This window comes from Rhineura floridana, chromosome 14 (genome assembly GCF_030035675.1).
Source record: "Rhineura floridana isolate rRhiFlo1 chromosome 14, rRhiFlo1.hap2, whole genome shotgun sequence".
Classification (NCBI taxonomy): Eukaryota; Metazoa; Chordata; class Lepidosauria; order Squamata; family Rhineuridae; genus Rhineura; species Rhineura floridana.
Window position 1 is genome coordinate 8,629,536 of NC_084493.1, and position 21,209 is coordinate 8,650,744.

The 21,209-nt window shown below is 38.8% G+C and overlaps 1 protein-coding gene across 7 annotated transcripts in view; it reads left to right on the plus strand.

Annotated features, from left to right (window-relative positions):
- The window catches only part of MYO9A (myosin IXA), a 160,740-nt gene that overhangs the window by 65,419 nt on the left and 74,112 nt on the right, over positions 1 to 21,209 (plus strand). For all 7 annotated transcript variants that reach the window (XM_061595942.1, XM_061595939.1, XM_061595937.1 and 4 more), the window contains 4 exons: positions 2,104 to 2,201; positions 3,049 to 3,175; positions 12,655 to 12,744; positions 16,798 to 16,914. In XM_061595942.1, coding sequence (XP_061451926.1) covers positions 2,104 to 2,201; positions 3,049 to 3,175; positions 12,655 to 12,744; positions 16,798 to 16,914 — 432 coding nt within the window. The remainder of the gene's footprint in view (positions 1 to 2,103; positions 2,202 to 3,048; positions 3,176 to 12,654; positions 12,745 to 16,797; positions 16,915 to 21,209) is intronic.

Below are 21,209 nucleotides of genomic sequence, written 5' to 3' on the forward strand. Positions count from 1 at the left end.
CCGCACAAAATGTGTGTGTTCCCATAAGAATTGCTTTGGTAGATATTTGTGGTGGTATACCATCTTGGGTATTTGTGTGTGGTGGTATCATTTTTGTATAGTATTCTATTAAATAGGTTATATTAAGTAGTTGGGTGACATTTTTATGAGACACTGCAAAAAGCATAAAACATACATGATAAAAACTATATTCTACTATATATAACATGACCTTTCAGTTTATGAAATTATTTTCCTCAGTCCTGTTTCTGAGAACATATGCAATGAAACATTTACCTACAATAGCTGTTCAGGAGAATGTTTAATATACCATTTTCTGGTTAATCACCATATAGTCCTTTTTTTTTTAACAGTCCATTTAAACTTATGTAATCTTACCTGTTTTCATGGACTACAACAGAGTAATCAGGAGAGATTATCCCTTAGACTATTACTGTTTTTGTTTTTTTGTTTTTAAAAATCAAACTATTTAGTTAAAGGTTCAGTAATAGTGTCATCTGAAAGGAAGTGGTTTACCACAATGTATGTTTGAAATGGCCAAAACAGGAATGATTTTTTTCTCTTGTGTGAAGTCAAATTATTAGATTTAAATTGTGTTTTTGGTCTGTCTTGATATCATTCCATGTTAGTCTTACCTCAGGGAGCATGACTAACCTAATTGCATGCTAACAATTCTAACTTGGACTTACTATTTTGCCCTTAATATAATTCAGGCAAATTTATTCTTCAGGACTGCTACATTTGGTTGTAAGAAAATGTTCACAAATGAGATTTAGCCATTTTATTTTTACTTAATTTCCATTACTCTCATTTTTGCTTTATTTTTCAAAGCTACAAGTACCAAATGGTTCAATACCGTATCAAAAATCTTGAACATCAATTTTAAGTCAATTTATTTGGATCTGTGAAGTTGATAGATTTATTGCAGAAAATCATAGATAAGATAATCTCCCAAACACTTTGATAATAGCCCAGTTATGCAGAGTGATGTAGATAACATGCCCATCTTGAGTTATTCAAACCTTCTATAACTTTATTTTTTGGTCTTGAAGACGAGATTAATCTTTGAATGTTCTAAAATTTCAAACTAGCTACACTTGAGATGTTACTTATGTTAAGTCCTATGCTAATAAATGCTGCCATTGTTGCTGATCCACTCCCCATTGATGTGCTTAAGCTATTCTGCTGAGGGGCCACTTCAGTATTCAGTTCACTGTTATTGCACCTCTACAAGCTGCCCATATATAGATTCCTGCTTGTCCCCTTTTCCTATCTGTGCCCTGTTGTGTCAACCATTTTGAGTCAGGATCCCTACCTTCCAATATCCTTCTGTATCCTCTCACATACAGTATCCATACAGTTTCCTTCTGGTTCCTAGAGACTGTTTCCTCCTTTTCACCTGTTCCTAAGCAATCAGCTCTGAGCTGAATTCTAATCATATAGAGAAGAATCACCTTCACTTTTCAGCTTGTGTCCTGCCTACTCTGCCCTTGCAGACTCAGTGGGAAGCCCATAGAGAAGATCTGCAGAACTGTTGAGACCATAAGAACATCATCTTATGCTGTATTTGGAAAATAATGTTTAGAGATTTAATTATATATTTGGGAATAGTAATTGCTGAATGTAGATTAAATATACTGATCTCCTGCTTTTATGGAAGTCTGCTAGAGTCTGCTAGAGAGAAACACTGATGCAATCTGTGAATACCAGGATTGGCAATTTAAAAATATTAGCCAGATTCCTACTGGCTTGTGTGGTGGGTTTGAACATGATTTTTTAAAGTGAAGATGAATTTTTGTTCTGCTATTCTTACTCAGAGTAGACCAATTGAAATTAATAGATATTACTAATTTGGCTCCATTAATTTCATTGGATTTACTCTGAGTAGGACTGAGTTGGATACAGCTTTCTGTTCTCATAGCAGAGCAAGAGTTCATCTTCACTCTGCCATCAAAAGCATTGCTGTGTGAGGCTAACACTAGCTTGTTCACCATAACCTTTACAGAAATCATGTTTAAATCCACCACACAAGCCATAGGTCATGCCTCTGTTTGCTGGTGTCCATCTCTTCTGATAATTGTTCCTCATATTTGACCTCAATAGGATTGCTTCTCTGTTGAAGGGGAAGATTTGAAGCATGACTTCGAGCGTTTGCAGCTAGCTATGGAGATGGTGGGCTTCCTTCCCAAGACCCGCAAACAGTAAGTTGATATTCCTCATAACAGTGCATTATTAGGTTGTGCATTGCTCTTGTGAATGGTCTAGGCATGTGTATTTGATTGCAGCTCATCATCTCCTGCTTCAGCCAACTCCTTCTAAAACTTTACAGGAGTGAATGAGTCGCAGTCATGATACTGTGCATGTGGGAGTGTTTTAAGGAGCAAAAAGCTGCTGAAGTCGATCAATGCATTTACTTAGTCAAAATTGGTGGTGTGAATTAGCTCCAATTAGATTGTGTATGAATTACTATTGATTTGGTTGTGAATACTGTTTTTGTTGTCTGCTCCAGATCTCTAAGCTTGAGTGGGCTAAAAATCCTAAATGCTACAGAACCCAATCGACATTGTACAGCTATACGTAGGTGGCTTACTAAATAGTGTACATGTCACCAAACCAATAGGTTGCTAAATGACCATGGAAACATTTAGAGCAGATGTGCCTAATAGCATTGTTTTTCTTCTCATATAATTTGTCCCTTTATAAGTAAACTTAACATATCTTAGGAACGGTTTAGAGGTTTTATTTACAATTAAGTGGTATATAAATTTTGGTAAATAAATTGTTTTGAGCAGATCCTAGGAAAACATATTTTATAATATGTTTTATAATAATAAATGTTTTCCTTAGATCTGCTCAATACAATTTATTTAGAAATAAATAAAAATATATAATATAACAATATGCCAGTATAGCAAAATATTGCTTAATACTGTTTGGTGATACAAAATTGCACAGCTCAGTTTGTAGTAAAATATTGGTAATCTCAATTTAATTACCTGCATTTTCTGTTGAGCAAAAGAGAGAAAATGTATTGTTTTATGTCCATAGGATTTTTTCCCTTTTGTCTGCTATACTACACTTGGGTAACATCTGTTACAAAAAGAAAACGTACCGAGATGATTCAATAGATATCTGTAATCCAGAAGTCCTGCCTATTGTCTCAGAGCTACTGGAGGTGAGCCTTGGCACTTCGACATAACCTGTCCAGCTCTATCCTTTCCTTCAACATGGGTATTTTTTTAATTTTTAAAAAATTCTTAAGGATATAATTTCTGATAGTTTAATTCATTGGTCTTCAACTGATGGGTTGGAACCCACTGCCAGGTCACAGCCTGATCTAAGGTGGATTGCAACAGCAGCAATATCACCTTACAAATATATAGTAAAATATTAAGAAATGAATGTCCAAATGCATGTTTGGGTTAAAGGTGGATCCCTGGTCTAAAGAAGTTGAAAACTGCAGGGCTACTAGTTTCTTGAGTAGTTTTCTATATAGGTGGTATGTTTGTTGTGAGCACCAGATGGAATTCATAACAGCAGTGAGTATATAGCATGCCCCCTTGAATCCCTGCCCTGCATATGATGCTAAAGGCTTCACTCAGTTACCGTTTTGACAGGGATGTTGGAGTTTATTAAATATGGTTGTCAGGCCCCTCATACTAGCAGCTGACTATGCTCATCAAATCTGTTCATTAGACTAGGGAAGAAACCTTCCCTGTTTTCCCCCTTATAATGTTGCCTCAGGGCTGGTGCAAGTTGCCCCTGACTGTACTATAAGAATAGAAGCATTAGTATAGCACTTTTTGAGCCTTCAAAGTGCTTTGTGTGCATTATCTATTTGTAATTTTTATAACAAGATTAAGTTAGCATTATGCCCGGTATTGCAGTTAGCCCAGGCAGATGAAGTTAGGGATAGTAGTTTCCTGACTCAGCTTGTTAGCTACCCTGGCATCCTCTGATGATACCTTTCCTGATCTGCTGTATATATTGTACCTGAGGTTTTTTTTTTATTGTGGTTTTGAACTACCTCAAGCAATTCTGCAGAGAATTAATGCTCTTCATTTTCCCTTTCAACTTCTTTTTTTTACCAGTCCTCTCATTTCTGGGAACTTTCCTCTTTTAAAGTCATTTGTGATTGTCCTGGACTTTCATGACAATTGTCCACTTACGTATATGTGGCATTTGGTAGCACTGTAGTCACTGATCTCACCCCTCTGGTCACTCCATGACCAAATATTCTAGGGCACAGTGATCTCAAGTATCTTGAAAAGTTATCTCTATTTTGTGATTGGAACACACACATACCCAGTCTATATAAGAGTAATTGAAGTCGGAGGAGGAAGAGCTCCATTGCTGAGAAGCATCTCAGTGCAGCTGCCCAACCAGAGGGTTGGTGGGACCTGTTGCTCGTGGTATCCTCACTAATAATAGCCAGCAGAAATGCCAAAATTGGATGTTTTCACTGGAGTAGGCAAAGCTGGGTTGGCAAGGCATCCTCTGGATCCTGAGCCAGCCCTTCTGCAATCTGTGCCTCTTCCCTCTGCCAGCCTGGTCGCTGGCATAGTGAAAATGTGGTTTTAACCTCTCCACCACCACCTTCTGCCAAAGTCAGCATCAGTGGCAGTACAGTGGATGCAGTGGTGGCTACACTGCTTGATTAAACCCTGCTGCTGCCAGCAAGGGGTTTGGATGGCTCTTTGAGCTTCTGTCTTGGACTGTATGGGGAATATGTTGCTCCTCAAATACTACAGAGGAGCCAACTTGAGCAGTTCATTTTGGATGCGGGAAGACTCATTTTCTTCCTGCCTGGGACTCCAAAGTACCTCTTACCAGCACATACTCTGTACCAATGGACAAGGCAAGCCACGATTGCAGTCCGATCTCTCCTCTTGGCTACTCCTCATCCAGATTCTGAGCCTTGCATGGTTGCCTGGCGGTTTGTCAGCTCCCACCTCCACAACGTGCAGAATGACACTGGATGGGTCTTCATACTGTTCGTCCTGACAGAATACAAATCTTCCTGTATTTGGCCCAGAGGAATAGCCAGCTCTGCAACTAGCATAGCAGACAATGGGAGGCTGTGTTTTCTCCACAACCATTCACACACCATTCTGGAGGCTATTGAGGACATTATGGGGAACATTAGGAAGACTAAAGTCTGAACAAGTATTAATAAGTTCAAGTTCAAGAGCTTACAGTACCAATTCCTCTGCCACTATTCAGCATTGGCTTGTGGCTAGCTTCTAGGTATGGTGGAAGTTACATGGATGTGCTGTTCAAAGAAGTATTTATTAACTATGTAGCAACACCCTTTATTATTTCCTCGCTTGATGAATGGCAGTGTGTTAACTCTAGGTTCTTTCTGTGTATTTGGGCATCCATTTTTTTCAGTTTGGTTTTAAGTTTCAGGGCTACAGTATTTAACACACCACCCAGTGTCATCAAATACTTAGCCGTCTATATTTTATACCTCTCCAAACAAGCAGTTGGGCTTACTGCCCAGGACTCTGTTATCCTGCATATTGGTTGCTACAATGTGGTGAAAAAAATGAAACTTTGCAGCCAAAGACTCCAACACTGAAAACATGAAGGGTGGGACTGAGCAAAAAATCTTTCTTCAACAACACAGCTATTCCCGCCCGCCCCCCCCCAAAGACCCAGTTCTGTGCCTACTTCACTTTGGGGTGATTGAAGTCTCCAGAACAGTTTGGGTCCCTTGCTGTTGTGAGCAGGGCCGTGGAGTCGGTATGTCAAATCTTCGACTCCGACTCCTCTATTTTTCTACTGTCCGACTCCTTCATAAATGGCAAATGTATATTAATTTTTCTACTGTCTGACTCCGACTGACTCCTTCATAAATGACAAATGTATATTGATGTATTAATATTAACTAAATATTAATTTTATTACATTTCTACTGACTCCGACTCCACCCAAAACTGCTTCCGACTCCACCCAAAAATGCTTCCGAATCCACGACTCCACAGCCCTGGTTGTGAGGTGTGACGCTTCCAGCAGATATATTTGCTGAACTTATTGCCAGGGAGCCAAAGGCACACTAAAGTTGTCAGGATGGCACAGGTTCTCTGTGGCCTGAATTTGGGGGATGGGAGGAAACAACTTACTTTCATTGTAATTCATTTATTGATTAAAATACTTATATTCCACCCTTCCTGCAAGTGTGCAAAGACAGGTAGAATAATGTCGGTAAAAACGATAAAAAACCCACATTAGCCATCCATAACCCCGTAAGAATGAGAACATAGCAGTAGCAAAACCCAAGTGATCTGGAAGGAGCTAAAACAAACCTTGGCATTGGCATTGGCATGCAAATATTTTTTACTTGGAGAAATGCAGGAGGCACAGTGTGTACTTCTCAGAGAAGGAGTTCCGTTGTCTTGGTGCCACTGGCATGCAGTGAAGGCCCTGCCTCTAGTTAGCAGCCTCCTTATCCAAATGGAGGGGCAAAGAAGGGCTCTGAAGCAGATCTGAGTTTCTAAATAAGTCCCCACACATACACTTTATTGGTGGGAGAAACGTAGGTACATGCAGCATTCCTGGCTTCCTGCAACTTGAGCCCGTTATTCCATGTCGACAACAGATCCTGGTCCTCCTCTGTGTGACAACCTTTCAAGTACTGGAAGAATGCTATCCTATCTCCCCTCAGTCTTCTCTTCTCAAGGCTAAACATGCCCAGTTCTTTCAGACTCTTTTCATAGGGCTTTGTTTCCAGTTCCCTGATCATCCTTGTTACCCTCCTCTGAACCCGTTCCAGTTTGTCTACATTCTTCTTAAAGTGCGGTGTCCAGTCCTGGACACAGTACTCAAGATGAGTCCTAACCAGGGCCGAACAGAGGGGAACTAACATTTCACGCAATTTGGAAACTATACTTCTGTTAATGAAGCCTAAAATAGCATTTGTCTTATTTGCAGCCACATTGCATTGTTGGCTCATATTCAGCTTGCTATCAACAATTTCAAGATCCTTCTTGCATGTAGTATTGCTGAGCCAAGTATCCCCCACTGTGCATTTGGTTTCCTTTTCCTAGGTGTAGAACTTTGTACTTATCCCTGTTAAATTTCATTATCTTGTTTTCAGTCCAATGCCTATCAAGATCCCTTTGAATTTTTTTCTGTCTTCCAGAGTATTAGCTATCCTTCCCAATTTTGTATCATCTGCAGATTTGATCAGCATTCCCTGCACCATCTCATCCAAATCATTAATAAAAATGTTGAAGAACACTGAGCCCAGGACCAAGCCCTGCAGAACCCCGCAGGTGTAGCAATGTAGAATTTAAATTTAAATTGCCAAAAAAGCAGATCTGAATAATTGATATAAGTCAAATTACCAATTTTGAAATACGTATACCTGCATGAATCTGCCTCCCTGCTGCATTCTGCATCTGAGCCTTTCATGTTTCATGTTCCGCCTTCCTCAGAGGCATGACTGAGTAGGGACACAAGCATGGGCCTTTCTGGTTAAGGCACCCAGACTATGGTACAATTTTCCATATGATCTTTAGTCATGCTTTTAAGATTCCCCCACACACACACTTCTGGTCTGTGTTGAATTTCTTCGCTTGTTCTGTTAATCCCCCCCCCCAGTATTGTTTTTATTCACTCATTGGTTGTATAATTGTACTTTGTGAGCTGCCTTGTGAGCCATTCTTCAAGCTGAAAGGAACAGGGTTTAAATCCTGATCAAGCACGCATGGTAACTGGCTGCTGTAACAAAACATACTGGTTTGCAACTAGGAAGAGATCTTATACAACTGCATTCGTCATGCAGTCTTTTGCACTGTGAATTACATCTGCTTAGAAACTTGACAGACTTGTTTGGACATTTCTGTATGCAAGCCAAAGGGATTTCAAATAAGATTGTTTACTTGAAGGCTAAGGATGCAGTTTGCACACACTTACTGTATTTGAAATTTAGTCCAATTGGCCAATATGGGATTCTGTAATGCTCAGGAGTATATAAAATAGGAGTACAAGACTACTCATATGGATTCTGTGTATGATCCTGGTAGGGTACAAGATGGTTTCTCCTGGATCCTTGTGACTCTGGTTAGTTTTCAGTTCCAGTAGGCAGTGCAGAATAGCAAGTACAATATACAGGTCAAGCAATTCTGTAATGCTTAACCTACTGAAGTCAGACATTTTCCCCCAGTGGTATTCCCTGACACATACTTTAGAAAATAAGTCTTTAAATGAGACTTTTCCACATGATTAAATCCTGGCTTAATAAATCTGGATATGCATAAGCTTTGTGCACCTGCATGCATACAGCGAAAAACCAGGAGCCTACAGTTAACCATAGCTTCTTGTTACATGCAAACTGTGATCAATGGATTCCAAAATCCTGGGTTGTTTGGAAGCAGGTAACCATAGTTCCTGGTTCGCATGTAACAAGAAACTATGGGTAACTGCAGTTTCCTGATATGTTTCCCTGCTTGCATGAAGTTGGGAGGAAAGGGGCTGCACTGTGATGTCACAAAGCTCATGAATATCCTGGTTTTATTAAGCCAGGAACTGATTGTCTGAATACAAACAATATATAGTATTTTACAGGGTGGTTCATGACAGATGCCATTGGAGGTCATTGATTCATAGGGTCGCCATAAGTTGTAATCGACTTGAAGGCACATAACAACAACAAACAGTATTTAATAGGTGGTCATGATTCAGTTTTAAGGGATTTTGTAGGTTCTAACATGCTTATTACATTCAGATTTACTTTAAATGAGGTTATTTTTAAAAATACATTTACCATTATTGGATTTTTTTGAAATCTATATTTTAAATATTTTTATACACCCTCAAATATAGTTTTGTATATTTTGAACAGCTTTTTTTCTTTCAAAAGCACTCCAAGACATTTTACATTTGGACTGGCTCTCTGTTCTTGCGGTTGAGCTACTCACTGTTTATGAAGCTTTAATAAGATCTTCATTTAGTCTAAGTGCAATTGGGGAGAGGCAATTTGAGATTATCAGGGTACAGAGAGGGTTAAACTTTCACTCCACAGGTATGACTCCCTCCTTCCTGCAAGAAGCAATGTAAACTTTTTTTTTAAAAAAAACCCTAATTGTTTTGCAGGTGGGGGCGGGGCCAAGAGGGGAGGTTGCAGACTGTATTGGGAGGCCCCTGGTGTCTGTCTCTGGCCCACGGGCTGGAGGTTTCCCACTCTGGTATAGCCCTTTCTTAATTGTGAATGGGTGACTCTCATAACTTGTTTTCCCTACATTGTAACTGACTAAAGTACCATAAGAAAAGCAATAGGCCAAAAAATCCCAACCTGTCATCTCGGGCTAGAAAAGTTAATGCTGCAATCACATGATTATCTAGCCCTTGGGATTTGTCTTGCTGTATGTTTTGCCTTGTGTAGTCGATCATCTATGCTGACTAACCATATTCAGCATTTGAGGCCTGGTCTACATCATCCAAGCCAGCACGTCTAGCTGAAATGATATATCTAGCTGCACAGTTTTCTGTATGAGGGAAGGTTTTTACATTTGGAAAAATTATAAAGTGTGTTCCCTCAACTGCAGCTTGAAATAGTAGAGGCTGTTCTTCCATCTCATTCTGCTGCCTATCTAGTCCATGCCTAATATTTAATGTTGAATACAGCCATGTACTTGAATTTCACTCATACTTCACTGTGCATAGCATTTCTCAAACAACTGTGGACAAATCAGTCTGTGGTTCTTTCCTAAATTGGTGGGGTGTGGAGAAGGGTGACACACAGCTTCTTTCTACTGTATGTAGCCACTTTAAGAATTGCAACCCTTTCATATACTGTGAGAAAACACATGAATATTTCAGATAAGTGTTGAGAGCTGTTATTTGGGCTGGCAAAGGTTTAAAGTGCTTTAATTTGGAAAGCCGAGATTGCAAAGGGTCCATCTGTCAAATTGTCATTTAAAAATAACCAGTCTTATTTAGCAAGCAAAGGAACTGAATACTGCCTGGCTGGTTTAATTTATTCCTTATAATAGCAAATGTTGGCAATCATGCATCACTTATACAGACCTGAGATTTCATCTGCATGTCATCACATTAGGTCTTTTTTCTTTTTGCTGTTTCATCTGTTCTCTCAAACAAAATGTTTTATAAGCAATTGGAATGCTATTTACTAGTAAAATACTCCACACATTTGATGGGCAGAAGTATGTTGTGCAGAAGCCTTTACAGTATGAGTGCTCAAAGTGTTTACTTTTCAGGCATGTTGGAACGTTGTGTTAGTGCTTGTGATTTGCAAGAAACTTTGGAGCTGGTTCAAGTCTGAATGGAGATTAAAGGAGAGAGGGCTAGTGCGGGAAAAACTCAGTGCCCGCTCTACCTCTTCTTAGAGTGTGGTTGGGGGAACAACCCTCTATGGTTTTAGCACTAGCTTTTGCAGAATATCTCCCTCCTTTCCCTTTGTTCTCCCAAGGTGAAACAAAATTCTAGACCAGTGAAAATAAGAACATAAGGAACTGCTTTGTACCATTGCAGTCTATTTGTCCATCTAGCGCTGTATTGTCAACTTTAGTTGGCAGCAGCTCTAGATGGTCTCAGGCAGAGGTCTTTTCCTCATCTGCTACCTGATCCTTTGAACTGTTTGTTTGTTTGTTTATTAAATGTATATAGCCAAAGGCTGTTACAAAAGCAAAACATAAAACATAATTATACACAAGACTGCCAGTGATTGAACCTGGGCCTTCTGCTTGCCCAGCATGCATCTCCCTCCAAGCTATGGTCCCTCCCTGTTTATCGGCAATGCATAAACTGGGTTTGCAGATAGATGTAACTGATGTAGCTGTATAGGATTATTTATCAAGAATATTTTCCCCAAAGGGCAATATCCATATACTTTCTGCATCTCGTTGTGCAGGCTAGAACCATTCTTGCTGTGAAATGTGCAATCATTTAAAGTACAGTGTGTTCATATTGGCCTTTTTGTAAGGAAATTCAAGGTCAAATGTTCAAGAAATCTTCTAGTTGGAGCCAGTTTTTGTTTTGAAGTTGGAACTGACTTGGAATCATGAGAGGGAGGCCAACTATTATTTGAGACTATATTTTTCATTTTATTTTACTAGCCTGAGAGTGTTATGAAGGCAAGGTTTATAAATTGTGTCTTTCACAGATACTGTGTTAGAGGAATGTGAACTTGTGTCCAAGTGGAATGAAATGCTTTCAGTGAATCATAACACACAAGGGAGTTTAACCTCTCCAAGTAATATTACCCCACGTAACAATTTCTTCCTCAAACCTTTAGCATGTGTTCCTTTTGTATGTCAAGAGCTTTTAATAGGGATACCTCTGTGCTCAGAGATGCCACTTTGCCTTGTTTGTGGCACTGTCATTTTCTTTGCCTGCCTCAGGTTGGCTCTCTTTTTGCCTTGCATCAGGAGGTCTGGAATTAATTATTAGGCAGGGTTTTTACATGGTGTCACTGTATGGAAAGCCACGAGCTTCCTATGGAAAACAGCAATGAGCATTGCTGTATTGAATCATTTTTATTTATTTATTAATATATTACATTTCTATCCTGCCCTTCCTCACAGTAGGAGCCCAGGGCAGCATGTCTATTTTGTTTCCTTCTCTGGACTGATTTGAGACAAGTCATGGAGCTTATTACCTTATTTGATGGGAAGATAGTGTGCTATGTTCCATTTTGTGCAGAACTTCAAGCATGCAAAGCATAACAGAAACAGAATGGCTTTGCATGAAAGTGATTATGTGTGTGTGTGAAAGCAGAGAACGGTATTTTATGCATCAAGGATATTGGGCCTCATGTAATTAAAACCAGCACTTCACACCAATTTAACATGCTGCCGCTCACCAAAACTTTCAATTAATTGAAAGGTCTATCTAGTCCAGCCTTTCCTAACCTGATGCCCTACACATGGTTTGGACTCTAGTTCCCATCAACCACAGTCTGCATAGCCAACGTTCAGGGATGATGGTAGCTGTAGTCCAACAAAATCTGGAGAGCGCCGGGTTGGGCAAGACTGGCCTGTCAGCTTTGAACCTATTGCAAAACCGCTTTTGGGGGTGAATCAGTTGCTTGGGGCCAGAGTGGGCTCATGTAGAATAGTTTTAGATGAGGAACACTTGTTAAAATCCATGTTTAGCTATTTGTAAAACACATACTTCAAATGATGTTGTGAGGATGAACTTTAAAGTACTTTGCATAGTAAATGCTATGTAAATGGTTAATGATAAATAGTTTGAGAATAAGTGTATATAAAACTCCTTGGGAAAAGCAAGCCTTATATATAACCACCTTAAGAAATATCCTGTCTTTAAACAAAGAGTGGGGTGCCTGCCCCAGTACAGATCACGTTTCATGAACAGCATGGGTTGCCTTTTACTATGAAGTAGGGACTTTTGTGGGCCCATGGTAGCAAAGGTATTTGATCATGCTGGAGAGCTATGGGCTTATACATAGCCTTCACAATGTTCCCACATATCATTCAGCTTTCAGATACAAATGCACAGGAGGATAATATAGAAATTGGAAAAGTGGATGTAATTCAGGGTTTGTGTGTGTTAATATCAGGTTTATAATTTGAATAATGCTTGAAGCACATAGTCTAGTTCTACCTCAAGAGTCCTTTTATATGTTTCTAAAATTATGAATAATGGTGGAAATTTTCTTTTTGTTAGGTGAAAGAAGAAATGTTATTTGAAGCACTAGTTACAAGGAAGACGGTGACTGTGGGGGAGAAGCTCGTATTACCATACAAACTGGCAGAGGTATGTGTAGTAGATGTCTTAAATTTGGGAAATTTCAAGAGAGAACCTAGGAAAATATATCTGCACTGTTCAGGTTCCTGGAAAATGGGGGTGGGGAAAGAGACGATGCAGATTGCGAGTGACGCGGCTTTGGTTTATCCAAGGCTTATAAACGTATAAGCAGAGATAGTACCAAACTGAAGATTTTTTGAGCCTTAGAACTGAATTTTATGAACGAATGCTCGATTCGAATCATAAATGTAATGTAAATGTAAATGTAAATCATACTGGGGGTAAAAACAAACATGGAATTTATCTAGAGACCTTGCTGTTGTCAACTGTTTGGGTTTTGTGTGCTGTAGTATAGTGTGCTTAATAACTTTCTATTTCGCTGCTTTATCTATTTTAGTGTTTTATCCTGGTTTATTGCCAAATTGAGAATAATTTCATAAATCATTTTAGGCATGTAAAATGTGGATAAAGATGCAACCTTTAAATGTGGAGATCATTATAATCCCAGTCTCTGAAATTATTACTTTTTTCAGCTGAAATGAACACTAAAGTGAAATTTAATTTTACTTTAAAATTGCAGCCTTGAAGTGTAACCCTTTAGTGTAAGTTAAAAATTCTGACCTGTGAAGTAAAATACATGAACCTATATTGTTGTTTAGAATTCCTTTGATCTGGGGAATTCTGACAAGTCCTGGGATTCCTACTTCAACTTCTAATAGGACCAATATATCATTTGGCCAGTTCCAACTTCCTGTATACATCCTCATGTTTAACCATATATTATTAAGAGTAGGGCGTAATACAACAATATTAATTACCTTATCACATGTAATTTGGCATCATAACATGACTGACATTTAATCCCCCCCCCCCATGATCGTAATTAAACTAGTTGGTTCAGGTGTGCCAAACTAGTTACTGAAACCTTATTAGACTGGCAGTAACCTGGAAATGCTTCTGTCACTGCTGAACTGGAAGCAAAGAATAAAGTAATGGCTTGACTTCCCTGGTTGCATCATTGCCTGCTGCTTGTTGTTAGTCATGTGTTTACAGTTAAGATAAATGTTTCACTTCAAATTGTCAGGGAACATTTTCAAATGGCTTGCACTTTGCGTAAGAACTGCCGCTTCCTGTTGAGTGAGCCATGAAGCCAAATCTTCCATCTGCTAGGAGAATGCTATCCTAGCTAGCATCCTTTTTAAGATATCTCCAGACAAGCCTCCAGGGAGAAGTCCTTAACACGGTATTTCCAATGTAATAAAGAATTCAGTGCTAAACTACAATTGCGACTTCACACAAAACATTGTCTTAGATTTTATAAAAGATGGCCTATCCTTTCCTTTTCCTAGTTGCACGTTTCCTTCATGTTCTCTTGTAGCAGTTTCATAAATTCTTGGATGACAAACAAATAAGGCACTAAGTAGAGATATGTATTTTTTCCTAGTGGATAATGTGAGAATATGTATAGAGCTGAGGCTCTGCCAAAAATGGTGGACCTCTGTTCTGAGGATGCTATTGTTGTAAAAGGCATTTTGATAACAATGCTGCCTTTGAAATGGATTTGAGGGGGAGAACCGAATCAGCAGAATGTGGAGTACACACTCTGTCCTCTCAGACTGAGGGTGTTCCTCCTGGGTGCCCAAGCAAGTGGTTTTGCAAGAGGCCATATTCAAAAACAAGACACGATTAAGAAATATTTGTGGCTAAAAAGTGGTGTTGCACATACCATCTATGAGTGTACAGTTGATGATATGCATGTATTTGGCTTTAGCTACTACAGTAGTGGCATATGTAAGATGTGACATCAGTATAGGAAGCAGAGGAAGAGAGAGACCAAGAAGTTGGAGAGAAGGAAGAGGCAATATGGCAAGCATCTATTTTCTGTTTGAAGAAAATACAGTTTATGGTGTATGTTAAACTGTTCATCTAACAATCCAGTTAAATCACACTTTCGGGATTAAAGCTAATTTGGTTCCTTTGGTGTGCTTTTTTAAATACTTTGCATAGGCTGTGTGGAAAAACTTTTTTCCCCTCTGGTGTAACTTACGAAATACAAAGAAAGCATCTTGCTCTAATAACTGGCAGAGCAGACTTATGGAGGAATTATTCTCTAGTCTTGCAAACGTTATTTTAAAATATCCTTGTTTTTATCTTGTTCTCTGTTAACATAATTATGTGAGTTTAGATGTGGTATCAGGTAGAGAACAGGTTGTTCCGCATCCAGGTGAGATGAGCTTCCCTAGAGAAATAAAAACAATTATTAAGGAAGTTACTAAATTACTCCTGACACATAACCTATCCCAGTTTTTATGTGTCTGTGTCGGGAGAATTCCTGCCAAATGGGGAGGCAAGGCAGAGGCAAAGGAGAATGGAGGTGGGTCTGTGCAAGGAAAGGCAGTAGAGTCATCTCGTTGTCTGCCTGACTTTGTATAATTGTCATGCCTCATTGTAGAACCTGCTCTGGTTTTTTGCTGTTCCGAGGGGCCACTTTACTAGCCACCATGTAGTGATACCACAGAATCAGATAATTGGGGCTTTCACACAGTGTACTTTTGGGAAGATTAACACAGGGGTCCATTTTGTACATGGACCATGAGTAAAGCAACCTGTAGTAATTTTTTAGCTTGTTTGTTGTATCCTTGTTGGAGATCTCAAAACTGTTTTGAGTGTCTGTTACTTAAGTCAGAACTTAGACATTCCCAGCAGTTCTACAGTCTCATTGTTGAATTGAAAGAAACCCCTCTTTCCCTTGTAAGAAGCAGTATGGGGGAATGTTTGGAAGAAAATGGCAAATGGTGCGTCTTTTACTTCCTTTTAATCAAAGTTAAACTTTGCTGATAAAATCTGCCTTCTTTGATCTTTGTGCAAAGTTCACTGTATTGGGGCAAAGGTTCTATTTAAAATAGTTACTGGCAGTTATTGGCAATGTTGTTTTGTGGGTGTTCCTTTTGATAGTGAGGTAATTAGTAAAAAGACTTGGGTTTTTTCTTTAATTAACGCTATAGGTTACATCTACTCTGTATAAATTCCACACTTGTCAGTGTTTAAATAAAGCGATTCATATGGACCAGGAATGAAATGAAAAATAATTTCAGAGAACCACATAATGTGTACAAAGACAGTTTCAGCAGGCCACAACCTTCCATTCTATCTCTTAATATGAAATCTTGGCTCATTTTCCTTTCAGAATATTTTTATTCTTGGGAGCAGTAGCCTTGTATAATATGGCATAGATTGTTTTGTCCTTTAACACTTTGCAAATCTCATTTAGTCCCCCAACCCACCCATGGCACTTATGAACAAGCAGCAGGTTTTGGCGCAAGCTCCTTGACAACACTAAAGAAGGCTCCCCCCCCAACATATTTGAGTAAACTCAACAAAATAGTTTCAGAATAGTTTTTGCTTAAATAGTTTTTTAAAAATAGTTTCAAAATAGTTTTTGCTTCAACCCTAGAGAATGTAATTATTGTATTAGGTGATGAAAGAAGTCAGAATGTTACATAGATCCTGTTACTGTGTTCATGGGATGAAACTGAGGGGTGGGGGGCTTGTATAGATGTTATTACTTCCCCAGTGTTATTCTCCCCAAGGTGATACCAGGAGTGGACTTTGGGGTCATGGACAGAAAATAACTGGTGAAACACTATTTGCTAGAGTGAAGCAGTACTTTGGGGAGTATGTGAGACCAAGCTCTTTACCCAGTCTCATCCTAGATGGAAATCCAGGTTGCAAATGAAATAGCTTGGAAGTAATAAAATAGCCTTTATTGGAGTATTTAATAAAAAAAATTGTAAGAGCCAGTGTGGTATAGTGGTTAGTGTCAGCCTAGGACTAGGGAGACCTGAATTCAAATCCCTAATTAGCTGTGAAGTTTCACTGGATGACATTGGGCTAGTCACACACATTCAGTCTAACCTACCTCACAGGGTGGTTGTGAGGATTGCTGGGGGGGGTACCATATATGCCACCTTGAACTCCTTGAAAAATATATATAAATGTAAATGTTCACTGAAAATAATATTAATGGCTCAGAATAATTCACTCATTATTTTTATTTTATAGGCTGTTACCGTGCGGAATTCCATGGCTAAATCATTGTACAGTGCTCTGTTCGATTGGATAGTTTTTAGAATTAACCATGCACTTTTAAATACCAAGGACTTGGCAGAGAGCACGAAGGTAACACCTAGCCTGGGAGTAAATTTGCATGTCTCTAACAAGAACATTGTATATGCAGCTGGTGAGAAATGGCGGTCATTTCAGCTTTATGATCACATCAAAAAGAGATGCATGCCTGACATTAAAACAGATACTTTATGCTTGGGTTTTTTTGGGTAACCAGGTATTTTCGAAAAGGTTATGTTGAACTGTTCACATATAATGGTAAACCATAAACCATGGTTTCCTGTGAATGAGCAGCATGCTGGTTCACACTGCTCAGTCACACCCACCTTTCTCCCCTCTGTGCTGGACTGGGAGATAGCAAGCCAGAGCACAGCTTCACACATAACACTAAGCTGGCGCTGTGGTTTATTTCTCCCAGGCACAGCATAGGAAGCAGATGGGCAGGTGCAATTGAGCAGTGTACTGCTTATTTACAGTAAGCCATGTGAACTGGATGCCTTTATTATTCTCAGACAAATCTTGCTGCTTTCTGTCAGAGCCAGTTGCCAAGCACCAAACCAAACTGGAAGGAGGAGAAGGGGGCAACAATTTCATGTGCTCGAAGGAAGATTTATTTTAGGCCTGACATGTTTTTGGAGTTGTCTCTTTTTTTAAAGGTGTTCTTAATTTGGTTTGGCTAGATACATATTTTGTTCTCCATATATTTTAAGTTACTGTAAAACATTTTTTACAATAAGTAATTCCATAATTTTCATCTAGTATGAGGCTGAAAATGTTATACTCTACAATCCCATTTCCTGTGAACGTATGTATTTTTATTTTTTTTAGTGCCCTCATGGAAGGATCGCTCTGAAATGTGTTGGGTTTGAAATAAATCTCTCTTTGGGCATTTAGGGTGTCTTCCTGGGGTTTTTTTCCTACCAAAGAGCCATTTGCAAAACCAAGCACTTTGAGTGTTTCAATGAGTTACCAGCTTTAAGTAGTATTTTTTTAAAACCTTGAATTAGAGGTAGACCAAGTCTAAATGTTTTGCTTTCTATAAAGGTTCTCATGCTGTGTCAGAATTGCTGCACATTATGGGGCAGAGCCCCTAGGAAAGAAGTCTTCTGAGGGAAAGGCCTCAGTTCCAGATGCAGCAATCAAGTGGGCCAGATCAGACAATACATTTAAATGGATCCACCTGTCTGGCAGGGAGTGAGATTGCACCTTTCCTTTCTATGTACATGTCCTTCCTCCAGCACCACTGGCTCTTCACATGTGGGCATGTTTTTGGCATTCAGGCAGCATGGACCCTGATCATGCAGTTAATATTCCAGATAAAATCCAGGTTTATGCATGTTGGATTTTACATGTATATAACTTTAAGAACATTACATCCAGTGGTGGGAGAGATGTGGTGGTATTAGAAGGTATGCTCTCTATTCCCAATGCTCCAGAAGCTTATTCCAGTAAAGGACATCATTTAATCTGGCCAGGTGTCACCTTTTGAGAAAGTATGGGTATTGAATGTTGTAGGTCAGCTCTGTGCCTTAGTGATTACTATTTTCTTAACACAAGATGAATTATTGCTATTTATTCTTGACATGTGAATTAATTCCTCAGTTTTCCCCAGTTTCACTTGACAGATTAAAGGAATTGCTCTCAGATGTCATAAGATTATAAACTCAGTGTTCTTTTATGGCTGAATGTTTAATGCATAGCTTTCCTGACTGCCCCAATCAAGTTAGGATTCTGGGCTTAATGCACCCCAAGCAGATAACTATAATGTTCAGCACTTAGCAGATTGCAAATAAATCCCAATTGTTCTGGCTCAGTATGGGTCATTTTTCACACTTGATATGAGCTTCACGAATATAATATACTGGTGACGTTATCTGCTGCAGAGACCTGCTTGTGGGAGTTAATTCTATATAGTGTGTTCTGGTTTGGTGTTCTTATAATATTACAGGGTTTTATGGCATTGCAAAACAGCCAGCTCTTTCATCCACCTACCGACCCACCCACCCAACTTCAATTTTAAAAGCTTTAATTTACAGTGGAAATCACCGATGCAAAATGAGCAGTATGCTTTTTGACTCTCATATATTAATGTCTACATTTGGTATGAAGAATTTTAGATCTGTTACCTTTAAAATAGGAAAAGCAAAACCTCATCAGAGTTCTAAGTCAAATATTGTTTAAAGATATCGACAAACTTGGGTCATAACTTCTGTGGTCTATTAAGTACTTGTCTCCTAGTAAATCAGTAATAGTTGATTTTTAAAACAAACGTATCTTTATGACTTAAACTCTCTCTGTGAAAATGTTTTGACAGTGGTTTCATGTATCTTGCTAAATAGAAGCCTTTTTTAAAAAAAAATGACACAACCATGTTTAAAGCTTGTAACGCCAGATCAGTAAAAAGAAGATCTTACAACTGAATATGTTTTCATGCATTCAGACATGGAACAGAAATATTTTGTTCTAGCTGAGCCTTGATTTAGAACAAAGATTTGGTCCTAAAAGGTAATATTTATTAATTTTGGAAGCATAGACTGGACAGCACTCACACACTTTCATGCATGCAAGCAGAAAGTAAAAATACTGTATTAAAAAGCCAGAATCTTTTTAAAATGAAGTCTGTTACAGAAATCCCCTAAATCAGTCACTCAGTAAATAAATTTGAAAAACCCTGCTTAGGTCCAAAATGCCTCCTCCATTATATCACATAGTAATAGTTAAGAGGCCAGCTTGAAAACCTGGCCTTGGGGTGTGATTGTGTCATCAGTGCCACATAATGAAGATATTGGAAACATTCAAACACCACAGTAGTAGTGTATTAGATCTGTGTTCAGTGCAACTCCTGCATTAGCGTGCTCAGGAGGAAAACCTAGTGGATTGATCTTCCTATTCCATTTATAGTTTGTTCCCCATATTTTGCTTGGGGGGGCACTTGCAACTGTGACCAGCAGGACCCATAGTCATTAGATGTTAACAATCTAGTAGAGTATGAGGGCCCCATAAAGGCAATAGCTGTTATGAATTCTCAAAGAAGTAGGTAAAGTCTGCAGTCCAAGACACACTTACCTGGGAGTAAGTCCCATTGAAGCTAATGGAGCATACTTCTAAGTAGACATGTATGGGATTGCAGCCTAAGAGGCATAGTATTAGAAATGGGGACAGGGAGAGGGACGTTGTTGGTAATGAGTGATGTATGTTACGTTGTGCATTTTCCAAGCTGAGTTAAATGGCAGATGTTCGTTTCATTTCAGGTGGCCTTCATCAGGTGCTTGCCTCAATATTTAGCTAAAACTTCTCATTTGACATAAACAATTTGATTTCATTATTAATTTACCATTAACAATTTCCTTCATGAGCTATGGGTAAATATACACTTTTAATTAGATAGATAACTGAGTGTAACTTGGTTTTATTACTTCATAGGGATAGTAAAAATAAATGTAAAATTGCTGGTCTCATTTGCTAATTTGTAAAATATTTTGGTGGATATTTCCAGTTATTTTAATGCATGTGTGTGATATTCATAATTCAAATTATAGAAAAAAGTTACATGTTATAAAATAGTCTAAAAATGCTACCTGGCAGGCATATCAACAACATAAGCTATTTTAAAAGTGTGTTGCTTTGGTGTTTCATTAGTTATTCTTAGATGCAGTGATGTGGGATGGAAACTTTTCACTGCTGTATATATTTTTTTCTTGGAAAACTTTCCACTTCTAGAAATGTATTCTCTTCTCTCTCCAATAAAACTAGTAATACACTGGATTCAGTGCTGATCAGATTATGGAATTGGAACAGATACCGTTTCAGTTAAATTTTTAAATCAAAAGCTGTAATTGATTTTTTTTCAGGTGACTGTCTCTAGGAAGCACATTTATGCACATAGCTGTTCATGTTAACAGTTTACAGTTCCTTCATTTCTTTTCTTAAAATCTGAATAGTATCGGGAAAAATATGTGCTACTGCATTGTCATATCTTAAAAGATTTGCAAGTATTCTAAAGGTAAAGGTAAAGGTGTCCCCACACTTGTAGTGCGAGTCGTTTCCAACTCTTAGGGTGATGTCTTGCGACGTTTACTAGGCAGACCGTATATATGGGGTGGTTTTGCCAGATCCTTCCCCGGTCTTTCTTTACTCATTTTACCGACCATGGATGGATGGAAGACTGAGTGGACCTCGACCTCTTTTACCGGAGATTTGACTTCCTCCTTCTGTTGGAATCGAACTCTGGCCGTGAGCAGAGCTTCGGCTGTGTTACCGCCACTTACCACTCTGCGCCACGGAGGATCTTCAAGTATTCTAGTACTTGTAAATTTCCAAGTAGAGCTTTAAATTTGTTTGAATATAAC